The sequence below is a fragment of the Orcinus orca genome, chromosome 17 (genome assembly GCF_937001465.1).
Source record: "Orcinus orca chromosome 17, mOrcOrc1.1, whole genome shotgun sequence".
Classification (NCBI taxonomy): domain Eukaryota; kingdom Metazoa; phylum Chordata; class Mammalia; order Artiodactyla; family Delphinidae; genus Orcinus; species Orcinus orca.
Genome location: NC_064575.1, coordinates 79727423 through 79743745, shown reverse-complemented (window position 1 = coordinate 79743745; position 16323 = coordinate 79727423). Strand labels below are relative to the sequence as shown.

At 45.2% G+C, this 16323-nt stretch overlaps 1 protein-coding gene across 1 annotated transcript; it reads left to right on the top strand.

The window, feature by feature from the left end:
* The first annotated feature begins 9588 nt into the window (after nt 1-9588).
* LOC101270502 (protein FAM229B-like) lies at nt 9589-10098 on the top strand. The gene has a single exon (XM_004265305.3). It carries the CDS (start codon nt 9755-9757, stop codon nt 9995-9997), a length of 243 nt encoding a protein of 80 aa, XP_004265353.1. The 5' UTR covers nt 9589-9754; the 3' UTR covers nt 9998-10098.
* Nucleotides 10099-16323: the final 6225 nt, after the last annotated feature.

Genomic DNA, 16323 nt, shown 5'->3' with positions numbered 1-16323 from the left:
TGGCCAAATAAGTTTGAAAACTGCCGCTCAGATCTGACAAACGATTGAGACGAGTCATAGTCACGTGCCTGAAGAGTCCTAGTGTCTGAGTCCTGCCCCAGGCTCTCCTCCTCCTTGGTTTTAAAACCCCTCTTGTCGAAAATGGCCATTGAGAACGTGGCCTAAAGTCATTCAGTCAAATGGCCAGACTTTTCTTCTCCCTCTTATAACTAGGACACAGAGAACAATATAATGTCGGGGAGTCACGAATGTGTTCTGGGTCCCAGGCTCAGTGCCCTGAATATTGCGAGCTTGTGGATATCATCAAGAAGAGAATTCTCAGTCTGGTGAGTCTGGTGGGGCTTCTACTACCAAGAGATGGAGGGTATTTGTTCTCTTGTTTAAAAGACCTTAACTGAGCATTCCGCGGGCACTTGGGGCAGGGTAGAATGTGGGAACTAGTGGTAACAAAAATATGAATCAAGTCCAGATCTCAAGCAGCTTACAATTTAGAAGTTATCTCTACTCTAGTAAAGATAATGAACTATGTGATGGATAAAACACAGGGCTATAAGAAAAGCACAGAGGGCTCTGAGAGGCCAAAGGAAGGAGAAAGAGATTGCAGCTGGGGAACTCTGGGAAGCCTTCCTGGAGGAGGAGGCATTATGATAATCAGAATCATTGGCTCCTCTTCCTCTTCTTCTATGGGCAGAGTTTATTTCCTGTTCCAGCGATGCAAGGTTTGACTTGCTGTTGCCAATGCAATGTTAGTGAGCTTGATAGAGAACAGACTTGAATGTGCTTGCTTGCATAAAGCTTTTTTTTTTTTTTTTCTCACGCTACTGCCATCACCATGACCAAAAAAAAAACAACCATGGTCGGGGAGGATGAAAGAACCCACCCTCCCGCTGGGAGCCAATCCCACCTGAGTTCTGCTTAGATCAGCTAATCTCCAGCTAACCTGCAGAAACATGAGTGACAATGAATGTTTGTGGATTTAAGCCACTGACTTTTTGTGGTGGTGTGACGTGTGGCATTTTTGTGACAATTGCTGTCTAACATAGATAAGTTGGATCCTGAAGGAAGGGTATGATTTGGATTATGGAGAAGGTAGGGGGCCTCTCAGATGGAAACAGGGAGATAAAGGCAAGCAAGGGGGATTTCAGGCCTGTGGGAAAATAGCAAAAGAGGTGGAAAGGGATTCAATAGACTGAAGGCTCAAAGCATTGGAGCGACTCCAAATTTTAGGTCTGAGGCCAGTGTGAAAAATTCAGGCTTTATACTAAAGAGAATTGTAGTAGGCAGAATAATGACACCTCCCCGAAGACCTTCCTAACCCTCAGAACTTGTGAGTATGTTAGCTGACGTGGCAAAAGAGATTTGCAGGTTTCATTAAATGAATAATCTTGAGATGGGGAGGGCCCAATGCAATCATCAGGGTCCTTATAAAAGAGAGGCCAGGTCAGAGGAGACATGCGGCAGAAGCAGAGGTCAGAATGATGCCACCAAAAACCAAGGAATGCAGGCAGCCTCTAGAAGCTGGGAAGTTACCCCCTGAGCCTCCAGAAAGGAAAAAAGCCATGCCCCCATCTTGATTTTAGTCCCATAAAACTATTTCGGCTTGTGATCCCCTAAACTGTGATCTAATGCATTTGTGTTCTTTGAGTCAGTAAGTTCATGACAGTTTACTACAGCAGCAAAGGGAAACTCATAGCGGGACAGAGGTTTATATGCAGGGGAAAACCCTGATTAGAATTGTATTTTTGGATGATCACTTTATCAAATTAGCATGTGTAATATTTATACTAAGAAGAATGAATAAGAATTAATTCATGTCAGTAATAATTATTACTAGTAATAATGATTAACTATTATAAACAGTGTATTATTATTATTATTACAGTCATCACTCGTATGCAAGGGGGGGTCCTGGAACAACTCCCCCAAGGATACCAAAATCCAAGAATGCTCAAGTTCCTTATATAAAATGGCGTAGTATTTGCATATAACATACAGCACATTCTCAGCATCAACTCATTTAAATCATCTCTAGATTACCTTATAATACCTAATACAATGTAAATGCCATGTAAATTGTTGTAAATACAATGTAAATGTTAGGTAAATAGTTGCCTATACTTGGCAAATTCAAGTTTTGCTTTTTGGAACTTTCTAGAACTTTTTCCCGTATTTTCAATCCACAGTTGGTTGATTCTAAGATGTGGAGGGCTGACTATACTAGCATTCATTGGGCACTTAGTATTTACCCAGAACTTTTCCAAGAACTTTACAAGTGTTAACTTACAACATCCCTATGAAATGGGAGCTATGACTGTCCCCAGCTCACAGACAAGGAAACCAAGGCACACTGAGGAGACTAAGCACAGAGAGGTGCAGCAACGTGCCCAAGGTCACACAGCCCATCTAGCTCTGCACTTAGACATTGAGGGTCGGCCACGGGAAGGGTTCGCTGAAGTGACAGAAGGGATGGCGGCCTAAGGTGGTGCATCCCAGTCCAGGGCTATTCCCACTGCACCACTGGAGGCCACCATGGGTGCTGCCCCAAGGAAGGAGAGAAAAAAACAAGGACAAATCGTAATATCAGCAGGTCAAACGTAGGAGCACACGGGCAATTGGTCAGCAGAAGGTACCCTCCCGGCATGAAACCCCATCTCGGAAACAGTGATAGAAGAAGCCTGTGTAAAGCTCTATGAAAAGGTTTAACATTTTTAAAGGAGATAGAACACAGCAAGAAGCAGAAATAAAAGCAGGAGAGGAGAATGGGGTGGAAGAAGGCAGACCTGCCCCGCTTTAAGCAACCTTTGGATTCATGAGAAAGAGATGGTTCCTCTGGGCAGGCACAGTCCTCCCCAGTTTGCAGAAGCTTCCATCTCTCCTGTGCTCAGCCAGGGGCTCTGTGCCGTGGAAACCGTATGACCGTACTCCACTGCCCAGCTGCAAGGGTGAACACCAGCAACCCCCTTTGGGTTCTGTTGTTGTTTGTTTGTTTCTGATAAACCTTTAATTTTAGAATAGTTTTAGATTTACAGAAAACTTGCAAAGTTAGTACAGAGAGTTCCTATATACTCCACACCCCATTTTTCTACTGTTAACATCTTATTTTATAGTCAGATATTATCTCTATGGGAATCCCAACGCCAACCATTTAATTCCTGAAACCTAAAATAGTATTGAACACTTACTATGTGATAAGTGCGAGGTGTCGGCAAAATAACTGAGAGAGCAGACAGCTCTGTTTTTTTGTGGTTTACATTCTCACAGGAGAGACAGTCAGTAACTTGTAGATAAGGTGGTTTCAGACAGATAATAAATAGCAAAATGTAGCAAGAAAGTGACTCGCAGAGTTGGGTGAGGCAGTCTTAGACTGGGTGGTCAGGGAAATCCTCTTTGATGAATTGACATATGAGCTGAACCCTGAAAAATGAGAAGGGAAGAAAGCATCCCAGGCAGAGGAAAGAATGCAAAAGATCTGGGGCAGGACAAGCTCAAAAATGAGAGACCAGACAAGTGGCCTGTGTGGCCACAGCACAATATGTCCTGACAGGCGGCAGAAGCCAGATCAGATATAACCTTGGAGGTCAAAGGCTTTGAGCCAATCGGACAGATTCTTTTATAATCCAGGCTCCACTCCTTATGTGCTGTGTGACCTCAAGCAAGTTACTCAACCTCTCTGTTCCTCGGTGTCTTCTTTATAAAGAGCTAGTGGGACAGAGTAACATCCAGAGGCCTTGCAGCTCTGCAGCCATCATGACTCTTGCATGCAGTCCACACAGCGGTGCTGGGCATGCACTTTACAAATCCACCAGCACCATCACAGCAAGCAGGGGCCAATGATGCTCTTGGAGCCTGTGACACAGACACCTGGTGGTTCAGCTCCAGTGCTGTCCAGCTCTTCCCCTATGAGAGCCCACTCCTCACTCCCTCTATCCTCCAAAGAAGAAAACCTGGGTTGACATTACTCCGGAAATGGATTCTGGATCTGAGATTCCCCAGGACCAGCAGCCCACTCAGAGACACCAGAAAGGGCCGTGAGGAAAGGAGACATCCATTACACATGCTCTGGGAAACTCCTCAGGACATTCCCAGACTTGCCTGAAGAGCCTTTGGGACAGGTTGACAAGATGATGAATGTCAGACACAGAGGAAAAGAGTTCAAAAGCCGAGGGCTAATTGCCTTGGGATAAACTCTGACTGCAGGAGACCCCTGCAGAATGCCATTGCCCTGTGCTGGAGATTAGCCTGGGAAACGGGAAAGCTTCTCAGACTGGAGTCAGAGCCACACGGCTAGGTGGTAATGGCCACCATTATTGAGTAATGAGTGTGTGCTCTGAGATGTTCTCACAAAAGCACCATTAAAGCAATACAACCACTGTCCTTGCTTTTAGAAGGATGTTTCCATTAGGAATATGCTCACAGGCAAATCAGAAAACTGTACTAATAGCGGCTTAAACAAATAGGGTTTGTTTTTGTTGTTTTTGCACATGGGGAAAGGTCTGGAGATAGAGAGCTCCTAATATTGGTTGGGCTGCTTTGACTGTGGCATCAGAGACCTAAGCTCTTTCTGGTTGTTTTCTCTGCCATTCTTACCAGTTGCCACATTACCTCATGCTTGTTGCCTCATGATTGCAATGTGGCTGCTGTCAGTCCAGCTACCACATCCATTACCAAGGCACTCCTATTTGAAAGGGATTGAATAGGCAACTAATGTCACTATATTCAAAGGGTAAGCTGAGTCAGGGGTCTGCGGCATGGTATGGTGGAGATGACATGGAATGTCTCCTGTTTATCACTTGCGAGCTATGAAACTTCAATACCCTCGTCTCTCTCTGAGCCTCGGTTTCCTCATGTACAAAAAGGAAGACAGTGATGCTAGTATCCATGTAAGGATAACAAGAAAGGGGATGTGAAATGTCTTAGTAAACAATTAAGTGGCATGAATGTTCCAGAAATTGCATGGTCCTCTCTGTGTAACACAGCATCACTGGGCAAAGAGACTGCTCTGGACTCAGCCTTCCTTGGCTTTGAATGCTCCCTTCTCCACTTATTTCCTGGGTGACCAAGGTTAAAAAACAACTTCTCCACATCACAGTTTTCTCGTCTGTAAAATGGGGCAAGAACCGTATCTTGCTCACAGGGGCAGCGTGCAGGTTAAAGGAGATAATGCAGGGAAAGGGCCTTGCCTGTTACCACCACATCACAGGTGTTCAGTAAATGGCGGTTTTTAGTACAATATGCTGGTGACACACAATTTGAAACCTTTCTGTTCAACCTCTCCAAGTTCCAGAGCCGCTGCTTCTACACCTGTCCTGGATCGCTTGACCTGGATGTTTCACAGACACTGGAAGGGAAAGGAAAAGAGGATGACAGCCTAGAAACTCATACCTCTCCCTCCTCCTTCCTCACAGGCCCCTGTCTGAACTGTCACCAAGCCCCACCAATCCCATCTCTCTAATATCCTCCCACCTCATTCCTGTTCCTTCCTCCCTAGAGCCAGAGCTTCAGGGCACATTCCTAATCCTCCAGCCTAGAAACACCCTGCCAGACTACTGCTTCTCAAAATGCAATGTGCTGGCAGATCAGTTAAAATGCAGATTCTAAGTCCTAGGCCTGGGGAGAGGGGAGAGGGGACAGGATTCTCCATATTAACAAGCTCCCAGGTGATGTTGCTTCTGCTGGTCTGAAGACCTCACTTTGCATCACCAGGCTCTAGAATCAACTGGATTATGGGTAAAACTCTGGGCTGTAGCCCAAACCCCAGTGCTACCACCACCACTGCCATTGCTGCTGCTACTACCACCAACCATGATAACAACAACAGGGCTTCCCTGGTGGCGCAGTGGTTGAGAGTCCGCCTGCCGATGCAGGGGACGTGGGTTCGTGCCCCGGTCCGGGAAGATCCCACATGCCGTGGAGTGGCTGGGCCCGTGAGCCATGGCCGCTGAGCCTGCGCGTCCGGAGCCTGTGCTCCGCAACAGGAGAGGCCACAGCAGTGAGAGGCCCGCGTATCGCAATTAAAAAAAAAAAAAAATTGTAAAAATAATAACAACAACACCTAGTATTTGTTGAGTTCTTACTGTCTTCCAGGCACCCTTTTAGTCCTTGTATATTTGTCATCTCATTTAATTTACATGAATTCCTCCCAGTCTGTGGATGAGGAAACAGAAGCCTGAAAGGTTGTCACATAGACAAGATATTTCAGCCAATTAGTAATGCAGCTAGAGTGCAAAGCCCAGTCTCTTATGGTCTAGGGACATTAGATTATTCTTGTGACGTCTGTCTTAAATTTCCTGGAGCCGATGATTTTTGGTACCTGGTGTCAAATCCCTTTGGCTCACATCTAATTTCAGGCACAGCCACGGTGGACAGTGATGCCAGCAACTGAACTTAAAAGAGCTTTTGTATTTTCTGCTTTCTGTGCATATGGTCCAGAAGAACTGGGTGTGGGTGCGTAAGGGTCAGTGGTGGAAAACATCCCCAGGGCAACCGTCAGCCAATGCACTAGCCTTCTGTTCTCAGAGGAGCGATTCTGGAAAACATTCGACACATTGCAGATGACCCAACAAAGTCAAGACTCCATTGTCTCCACTGGCCTCCTGTATAACACACCCTCGTGGTAGCTTTTCCTCTACTGTCTCCATCTCTGCTCCCTCCCTCCTGCTTCCTGAGGTCACCTTCAAAATAAACTACTGGTACCCACGTCCTGCTCTCACGCACTGTGTCTGGGGAAACCAAACTTTCATAGGACCCAAAAGGGCATGGAATGGGTAATAGGGGTGAGTGGGTGTACGGTTTTAGATGGAGAAAGGATGGGGAAGAAAGATGTATCGAGCTCCTGTGTTGAGTCAAGAACAATTACACGTGCCAGCTCACTGAATTCCCACATGGCTTGAGGCTAAATTAAATATCCCCCTTTTACAGGGGAGGAAACTGAGATCCAGGGAGTTGGAAGAGCTTACTAAGGTTACTCAGATAGCTAATGATTCAGATACAATTCAAACTCAGATCTGCCTGACTCCACACCCAATGTTCCCTCCTCCATACTGTACCAACCCAAACATTCCACAGGGAGACTGTGCCCCAGCCTCCAGTTAACACTCCCTCCGTTCTGCACTGTGATGATGCAGCTGTGGGAACGGGCATCTGCTTCTTGCTCTGCCCTCCACAGCCTTAGTGATAATATTTGGACAGTTGAGAAGAAACATCACCACTCATCTACAGTCCTTGACTTCTAAAGACGAGGATGGGTTATTCACCAAATATTTGTACAACGTATTTGATTTTTGCTGACTTTTGAAAATGTGTCTCCTAGAGACACGTGACCCTTCCCTTTGTTTACTCTTTTGGTTTGTGGTACAAATCACGGGTAGGGCCCAGGGAGGCATCCCTGCCAGCAAAGCAACACGCACGCTCTCCATGGACCCCCCGCGCCTCAAGGGATTTGGCAGAGACCTTGCTGCACTTTCTTCTGCAGCCATCACTTCTCCCGAGTAAAGCCCAGTGGTAAAAAGTCACGATTCTGGAGCCCAATATGTCCCGGGAAGTAAGCACAGGACAGGAGACTGAAGGCTGGGTTTCAGCGCCAGCTCTATACCAAACAGCAGTGAGACCTTGAATGAGATACTTAGACTCACCGAGACTCAGTTGTCCCATCTGTAAAAGGGCTCCATCGAGGCATGGAGCACATTCTTCTTCTTCTATTTCATTGATTTTAAGACAGGATTTTTGGTTTTTTACATTTTAAAAGCTTCAACAACAGGCAGGATGAATCCTAAAATCCGTGGCATGTCAGATTGATTAAAATGCAGCATTGAAGAAACTATTCACATCCAGGACAAATAGCTGAGGCAGAGCCCCCAGGCCTAGAGCTTCTGCGCTGGTTGGTCACTGACTCTGAAATCCCCAAAGGTGTTTTATATCTCACCTAATAAAATTACTGTAAAAGTTGGTAGAAAAAATAATTAAAATTCTTTTTTTAATTATTAAAACGTTTGGCAAGGGGTCATGCTGTAGGAATGCAGGAAGCACAGGCTTTGAGGTGGAATCCTGGGATCAGAGGTCTGGTTTAATAACCTGGGTTTCAGGTTATTAAAAACTGGGTTAGGTTTTCAGACAAGATCTGTACCAAATATGTATAAAACTGCCAACGTTCTTATCTATCACTAACTAGCTCTTTGAACTCGAACAAGTTACCTAGTCTCTCTGAGATTCAGTTTCTTCATCTATAAATTGAGGGGGAATAAAAGTGCTTTCTTCATAGTGGTGTAAGGATTAAAAAGTTAATACACGGAAAGTGCTTTCATTAGTTCCATCGTGTATGTACTGCTCAGTAAATGTCAGCATTTACACACACACCACAATAAGCATATATGTGTGTCTGGACAATGTCCTAGAGTTTTTCTTTATCAGACCCTTCAAGTGCACCATGAGTGCCCCACTTTACAGATGAGAAAACAGAGACCAGAAGCTACGTGACCCCCTGAGTTCTCAGAGCTACTAAGTGGCTGAAGTAGGTTGGAGAGAAACCCAGGTATACACCACACTAGAAGGCATCCGAGTGACCATCTTCCCCTAAAAATTCCCTATAACCTGCTTTCCCAAGGTCTTCCATGGGAATAAAGGATGGCCAGGGGCATAGAACTCCAAGGGCTGCTTTGCTTATATTTGCTTTATATTTTGGGCTTCTGAATAATTTTTTGTTTTGGGGGGAAAGGGTTCAGCAGCTGAAAAATAAACAAACAAATACTTATAGGAATAAATATGTAAGTGTCGAGCCACTGGCTTCTCCCCTCCTCCTAACTTTCCTCTTCTGGAAAGTGAGACTCAGAGAAGGGAGAAGCTGGCTCAGGTCTCCGTGTCGTTTGATGTCAAGGAGAGCCCCAGAGGCTGGGTCTTCACGCTGCCATCTCTCCAAGACCCACACCACCTCTCTGCCGGGGAACCTCTATAGTGTATTTTACCCTGAGTTTGATTTGGAGAAATTAAGCCATTTTAAACTCCACCACAGACTGGACTCACTGCGTGCCTGTCCAGAAAACCATGAAGACAACTGCAAATCCCAAACTAATGACATCACAAGCTGGCATCCTTCTAAGGGTGGACACATGCCATTTTGAACATGCGCTGCATTAGTAAGCAGTGGAATGCTAATAAAACGTGTGCAATAAATTGCATTTTAAAAGCGTCATGGGAGGCTGAGATTGCTCTTTCAAGAAACCCTACGAGGAATTCTTTGATAGAGTGAGAAGGGGGGAAAAAGCCTTGAACAATGGAATAAAAATCATTCATTTGGGTCTTGTAAATCCAGACTGTAGTATATGGAGCTTCCTTTGAGCATGTTGCTTTTCGTGTGTGTAGCCTATGCCTGAACACTCATAAATAAATCAGCGGGGTAACTATGGCTGGAAAGCAACAGCTCCACCTCTCACCAATCCCCTCTTATCTAGTTTCTCCCCACCTCTCCCGTCCCTCAAAAACGAAAACTACTTCCACCCTTAAAATATCTAAGAATAGCGACTGGGCCTCTGGACCACAGATCCTCGCTCCCTCATCAACATCTTTGAGCATCGGCAGCTCCGGAGGCCGGGTAGGAAACTATGTGAAAGAATCCTCTGAGGTCACAATTTCTGGGTGTCACTGGAACATCTGATCATCATCCCTTTGGCAATTCCAGCCTTCTCTGGAAGGTCAGTAGAAGCAATTGATGTATTCACCTCTACAGGAATCAGACTCGGGCTATTTTGGTTTTCAGTGAATTATGCCTTTTCAGTTTGGGACCCAACCAAGGAAGTTTCCAGTGGAAGGGGGAGATTCTCCAGTTGGGCTGGAGCCTGGGCTGAGCTCCAGAGCTGCCTGTAATGAGAAAGAGATGTCACCAGCCAGGCAACTCGGAAGATGCCCTGGAAGTCATGGCCCGACAATAACTGATGTTCCCATCACTGTCTATGCAACAATGCGAAAGCCACCCGCACAAAGCAGCAAGGAAATGCAGTCTAAATAGCATCATTAAGTCTTCTGTGGAGGTTTGACTAGGTCAAGGGTAATGGGCCAGTATCATCTTATGATCTAGTAAACAAAAGTGGTGGCACCTTTGGATGAAAAAAAAAAAATCTAAGTAAATGAGGTCACGGTGATTTCGAGCAAGGAGAACAGATGGGCGATGAGGGGACCTGAGTTCAAGCACTTTGATTTTTGGGGGGGGGAAGCAGCTTGCGGGTTCTTAGTTCCCCCACCAGGGATTGAAGCCGGTCCCTCTGCAGTGGAAGCATATGGAGTCCTAACCTCTGGACCACCAGGGAATTCCCCAAGCACTTTGATTTTTAAGCAACCCATCCTGTCACCTCTCTGAGACTCGGTGTCTTCATTTGTGATGCAGAAATAGCATCTGCTCAACTGAAGTTAGAGAACAATTTGGGGAATCAAATTAGAAGATGAATGTAAAAACGTTTATCAAAAGAACACTAGTTCAGGGGCTTCCCTGGTGGCGCAGTGGTTGAGAGTCCGCCTGCCGATGCAGCGGACAAGGGTTTGTGCCCCGGTTCGGGAAGATCCCACATGCCGTGGAGCGGCTGGGCCCGTGAGCCATGGTCGCTGAGCCTGCGCGTCCGGAGCCTGTGCTCCGCAACGGGAGAGGCCACAGCAGTGAGAGGCCTGCGTACCGCAAAAAAAAAACCAAAACAAAACAAAACAAAAAAACACTAGTTCAGAGGGAGGAAAGAACACAGCCTTCAGAATGAGGCTGCCCTCTCTTCCTCCTTCTCCTATGTACAGTTAGCCATCGAGTCCCACAGAATCTACTCAATTAAATTCTCTATGTGTGTATCTCCTCCACCCCTATCCCATGGCCCTAACTCAAGCTCACCTCAGCTTTCACCTATATTATTAGAACAGCTCCTCGCTAGCCCCTCTACATCAAGGTATATCCACAGGGCAGTTAAGGTGATTTTTCTAAAATGCAGCTCTTAACAGCTCCCCATTTCTCACAAGAAAAAAAGATTCAGTTCTTGTGTAAGGCTTAGCAGAGCCTTCAAGATTCACCCCTGCTCACCTCTCCACTTCTCTATAGCCAGAAAACATGGCAACCTCAAGGAACAATTAGTAGTTACCACGGGTGTTGCGTGGAGTAAGGACCAAGATGAGAGGTGGGTGCAAACCTCTGCTTCCCCGCTGTCCTGCTGTATGACTAGCTAGCAGGTCACTCGACACTCAGAGCCTCAGTCCCCTCATTTGCAAACAAAAAGGGTAACATTACCTTGATTTAAGGATTGGATGAGATCATGTATATAAACACCAGGTCGATATCTGGCACATAATAGAAGCTTAATATATGACAGCTGCTCTAGGCTTTTGCTATATTGTAGTGTTGTTTCCCTTGTTTATGACTGAGAGAGGTGTTCCTCAGTGGGGTCCACGGACTGCCAACAATCTACAAACTCCATTATCCACCTGCCTCAAGATAAGGGGCTTGCACAGATGTAAACCCACTCCTCTCCCTGAGAGTCTCCCAGGGTCCCACCCAGGGCACGGCTGGGATGCAGACAGTAGGGGCTCAGCCCTGGCCCCTCACAATGGGACCCCGAGAAAACGGTGGTGATACGGCGGGTCCAAGCAGAGCTGTGGGCGTTTGCTCCGACCCTTCAGCCCCGTGGTGGGGGAGCAATCGGGCTCCTGGCCCTTTCATTTAACTTCTTATTTTCCCTTTGGCTTCCGTTCCTTCGCAGCATCTGGTTTCTGTCACTGGACAGATGACATTTGGGGCCCAAGTTCCTTGACCTCCCAAGGACCCTGAGCCTCCATTGGACTTATCAGAACTGTGCGTCCCAAGCCAGAGGAATGCGCCTGCGAAGATGGGGAAGCAGTCTGGATCCAGGAGGGAGGTTGGGGATCATAGTGAGGACCTGGAAACGTGCCTGGGCTGCGCGAAGGCCTTGGGCTGCCCAGGCCAACTCAGCTGTCCCGAAAGCCCCCCAGAGGCTCCTGCCACCTCCTGCCGCCTTGTCCCAGGCTCCTTGCATGAGGCAGGGCCAGCACTGAACAACTTAGTTGTGCAAACTTTCTTGAAAACAGAAAGCCCTCGATAAGAGATAGCTGTTTTCTTTCTCATTATCATTATTATGAGACACTAAACGAGCTTGCCTCAGTTCAGAAGGATCTGTCCAGATGCGTAAAGCACTGCCAGCGTCTCCACCATTCGGGAGAAGGAATGAATGCTGAGCACTTGCCATGGGCCAGACACCAAATTCGATACTTGACAGAGTCATCTGTCTCACCCTCTCACAAGCTGATACAAGTTACTTTTCGCTTTCTCTTGAACTTATAGAGGAAGGGATGGAATCCCACAGAGGCTGGGTGACTTACCTGTGCCTCATAGCTTCCACAGAGCTGAGCCAGAACTCACAGCCAGCTGTGCATAGCTCTAAAGACCACCACTGTTTTCACGACCCCTTGCTGTGTGCTAAGAGTAAGTACCAAAGCGGAAGCCCCAGTCCCGCAGGAAAAACCTGAACTTGACCATAAATGAGGTCAGGAGGCAGATCTGTAGTGAGACAGGACTCGAAGGAGTGGTCCCCAGAGATGCCATTGGCGCACTTGCACTTAATGCAGAGCCCCTTCCTGCACACTCGGAACTAAGGGAAACTCCTGTCCCCAGACCCCACCCTGGTCTCAGGGAAAAGCAGCTTCCAGGAGCCACCCCCTGCCAGGATGGAACAAGAACTTTAGAATCTAGAGGGCTGATTTTTATTTTTAACAGCTTTATTGAGATATAATTTTCATACCATACACCTTACACATTTAAAATATGTAATTCAGTGGGTTTTAGTATATTCAGAATTGTGCAACCATCAACACGATCAATTTCAGAATATTTTCATCATCCCTGAGAGTGACCCAGTATGCTTGAATCATCATAAGACCAGCAGCCCACCCTTTTCCTCCCAGCTGGAGCAGCCAATAATCGACTTCTTGTCTCTATATATCTGCTGATTCTGGACATTTCATAAAAATTGGACTCATATAATATGTGGTCCTTTGTGACCAGCTTCTTTCATTCAGCATAATGTCTTCGAAGTTCCTCTGTCCACACACCATGCACACAGTTGTAGCAGGTATCAGTACTTTATTCCTTTTCATGTCCAGATAATATTCCACTGTATGGACATACCACCTTTTCTTTATCCATTCATCAGGTGATGGATACATGGGTTGTTTCTCTGTTTGGGGTATTATGAATGATGCTGTTATGAGCATTCACGAACAGGTTTTTGTGCGGACGTAAATTTCATTTCTCTTGGGTGCGTATCTAGGAATGGAATTGCTGAGTCACGTAGTAATTCTGTTTCACCTTTGGAAAACTGCCAGACTATTTTCCACAGTGGCTACACACACCAGCAGTGTGAAACGTTCCAATTTCTCCCCATCCTTGCCAAAATCTGTTACTGTCTGAACTTTTGATTATAGTAATCCAAGTGGATGCGAAGCAGTATCTCATTGAGGTTTTTTTTTTTTTTTTTTTTTTTCATTGAGGTTTTGATTTACATTTCCTTAATGAGGAAGGATGTTGAGCATCTTTTCACATGCTTGTTGGCCATTTGCGTATCTTCTTTGGAAAGAAGACTGCCCATTTTTTAAATTGGATTGTCTTTTTCTTATTAACTTGTAAGAGTTCTTTCAAATATATTCTAGATACAAGTTTCTTACATGATATACAATTTGCAAATCTATTCTCGCATTCTGTAGGTCATCTTTACACCTTCTCAATGGCATCCTACAAGCCCAGAAGTTTTTAATTTTGAAGGAGTCTAACTTATCTATTTTGCCGTTCGTACTTTTGGTCTCATATCTAAGAAGGCTTTGCCTAACCCAAGGCCGTGAGTATTTACTCCTGTATGTTATTCTAAGATTTTTATAGTTTTAGTTTACATTTAGGTCTATGATCCATTTTGAAATTACTCTGTGTGGTGTGAAGAAGAGGTGCAACTTCTTACTTTTGCATGGGGATATTTGGTTGCCCCAGCATCTTTTGTTGAGAAGGATATTCCTTCCACACTGAATGGTCTTGGCATCCTTGCTGACAAATCAGTTAACCAGAAATATGAGGATTTAATTCCAGATTCTGAATTCTATTCCAATGGTCTACATGTCTATCCTTGTGTCGGTACCACTCCGTCTCGATTACTGTAGGTTTACAGTGTTAAAGAAATTAAACAAGGGCACCTTTAGACTGGAGTGGCTCTAATGCCTTGGTAGTCTGTGCATGCAAACCGAAACTTACACCAGAGTCAATGCACTCAAATTCAAGGAAATGAAACCTGAGAACAACCAGTCACAAACAGCCAATCAGCCTTTCCCAAACAAGGCAACTGCTCAAGCTCCAGCCAATCAAATAATGTCCTCGCTTTGCTTCCGCTTCTTCTCTATAAAAACCACTCCCCTGGCTCCTGTCTGTGGAGGGCTCCTATCTATTCAGTTTGGCGCTGTCCAATTTGAATGGATGCACGCTCAAACTCTGGAACGTTTTAATGTGCCTCGGTTGATCTTTTAACAGCTGACTTTTGAAATTGAGAAGTGTGAGTGATCTAACTTTGTTCCTCTCTTTTTCTGGCTTGTTTTGGCTATACTAGGTCTCTTAAATGTTCCATATCAATTTTATTATCAACTTGTCAATTTCTGCCAAAAAAAAAAAAGTCACCTGGGATTGTGTTGAATACATAGATCAGTTTGAGGAACATTGCCGTGTTAACGGTATTAACTCTTCCAATCCAGAACATGGAATATCCTTCCATTTATTCAGATTTTCTTTAATTTCTTTCAACAGTATTTTGTACTTTTAAGTTTTTGTACTACTTGTGTTAAATTTATTCCCAGATAGTTCATTCTCTCTGATGCTACTGTAAATGGAATGTTTTCTTAATTTCATTTCTGGAATGTTTATTGCTCATGTATAGTAATGCAATCAATTTTTCATATTGACCTTATACTATGCAACCCTGATGGATTCATTTATTAGTTATCATAGTTTTTTTAGTAGATTCCTTAGGATTTTTACAAGAACATGCCATCTGCTAATAGAGATTTTTTTTTCACCTTCCTTTACAATCTGGATATCTTTTCTTTCTTTCTTTTTTTCCATATACTTGCCCTGGCTAGACCCTCAGAAGGTGTTGAACAGAAGTGGTGTGAGTAGACATCCTTGTCTTGTTTCTGATCTTGAGGGGAAAGCTCTCAGTTTCTCATCGTTAAATACGATGTTAGCTGTGGGTTTTTTGTAGATGCCCTTTATCAGGTTGAGAAAGTTCTATTTCTAGTTCATTGAGCTTTCTTATGACGGGATTTCAGATTTTGACAAATGCTTTTTTCTGCATCTATTAAGATGACTATGTGGTTTTTGAAAATCGGAACATCTCCATAGGTTGACAAATGTCCCCTGAGGTTTGTGTGTGGGGAGAAGGGGAGCATTCCCAGTTAAGACCCACTGCCTTAGAGAATTACCGCGAGAATTCAATGTTATAGCATTGGCTGTCTGTCCCAACGTCTGGGACCAACAGACACACAATATAGAGTGGGCTATTTTGATTTTTATCCTCCACCAGGACACTGCTCAGGGCCTGGAGGACTGTGTGTGTTTAAACAGAGAGGAGCTGCCCAGGCCCCTCAGGGGTCTCCTCCGTGACCTAAGGGAGCTTCAGAAACCTCAGCCCCAGACCCAGTGATTCCAGACACAGGACCTAGTGAAGACAAGTGCATTCAGCCACCCACTGTGGTTTTCCATTAAAACCAAATTCTGCCAGCCCCTCCCCAAAGTCTGTTAAGAAGAAATCAGGGTAGACATTACATCTTCACTAGGACACTGCTGGCTTAATAGCCCTTGGCTCTGGTCTGCCCTTATCTTAGCTCAGGGGGCCCCTGGACAGGGCTGGCTGATGGGTTCAAATATGATGCCTGCAGTTGCCCTTCATTGGAATGGGATGGACCCCTGAGCCTGGCAGCTCAGTAGTGAAATTAATCAAAACCTTAGATGGTAGGTGACTTAAATGCAATGTCTCTAATCCTCACAGCATTTCTGAGGTGACATTTATGGCCATTTTACGGGTAAGGAAACCGGAGATCCAAGAGGTCAAGTGACCACATAGCAATAAAGGATAACCTGGGTGATTAGAACCTACAGCTTGGCTCCAAGGATTATAACATAACCACTGCTAAACCGTGTTAAATCTCACACACACCCCAGACAATACATATGCACACCACACACACACACACACACACACACACACACACACACACCACCCCTGCCATTTCATGGAACAGTAGCTCACAGACTCTTGG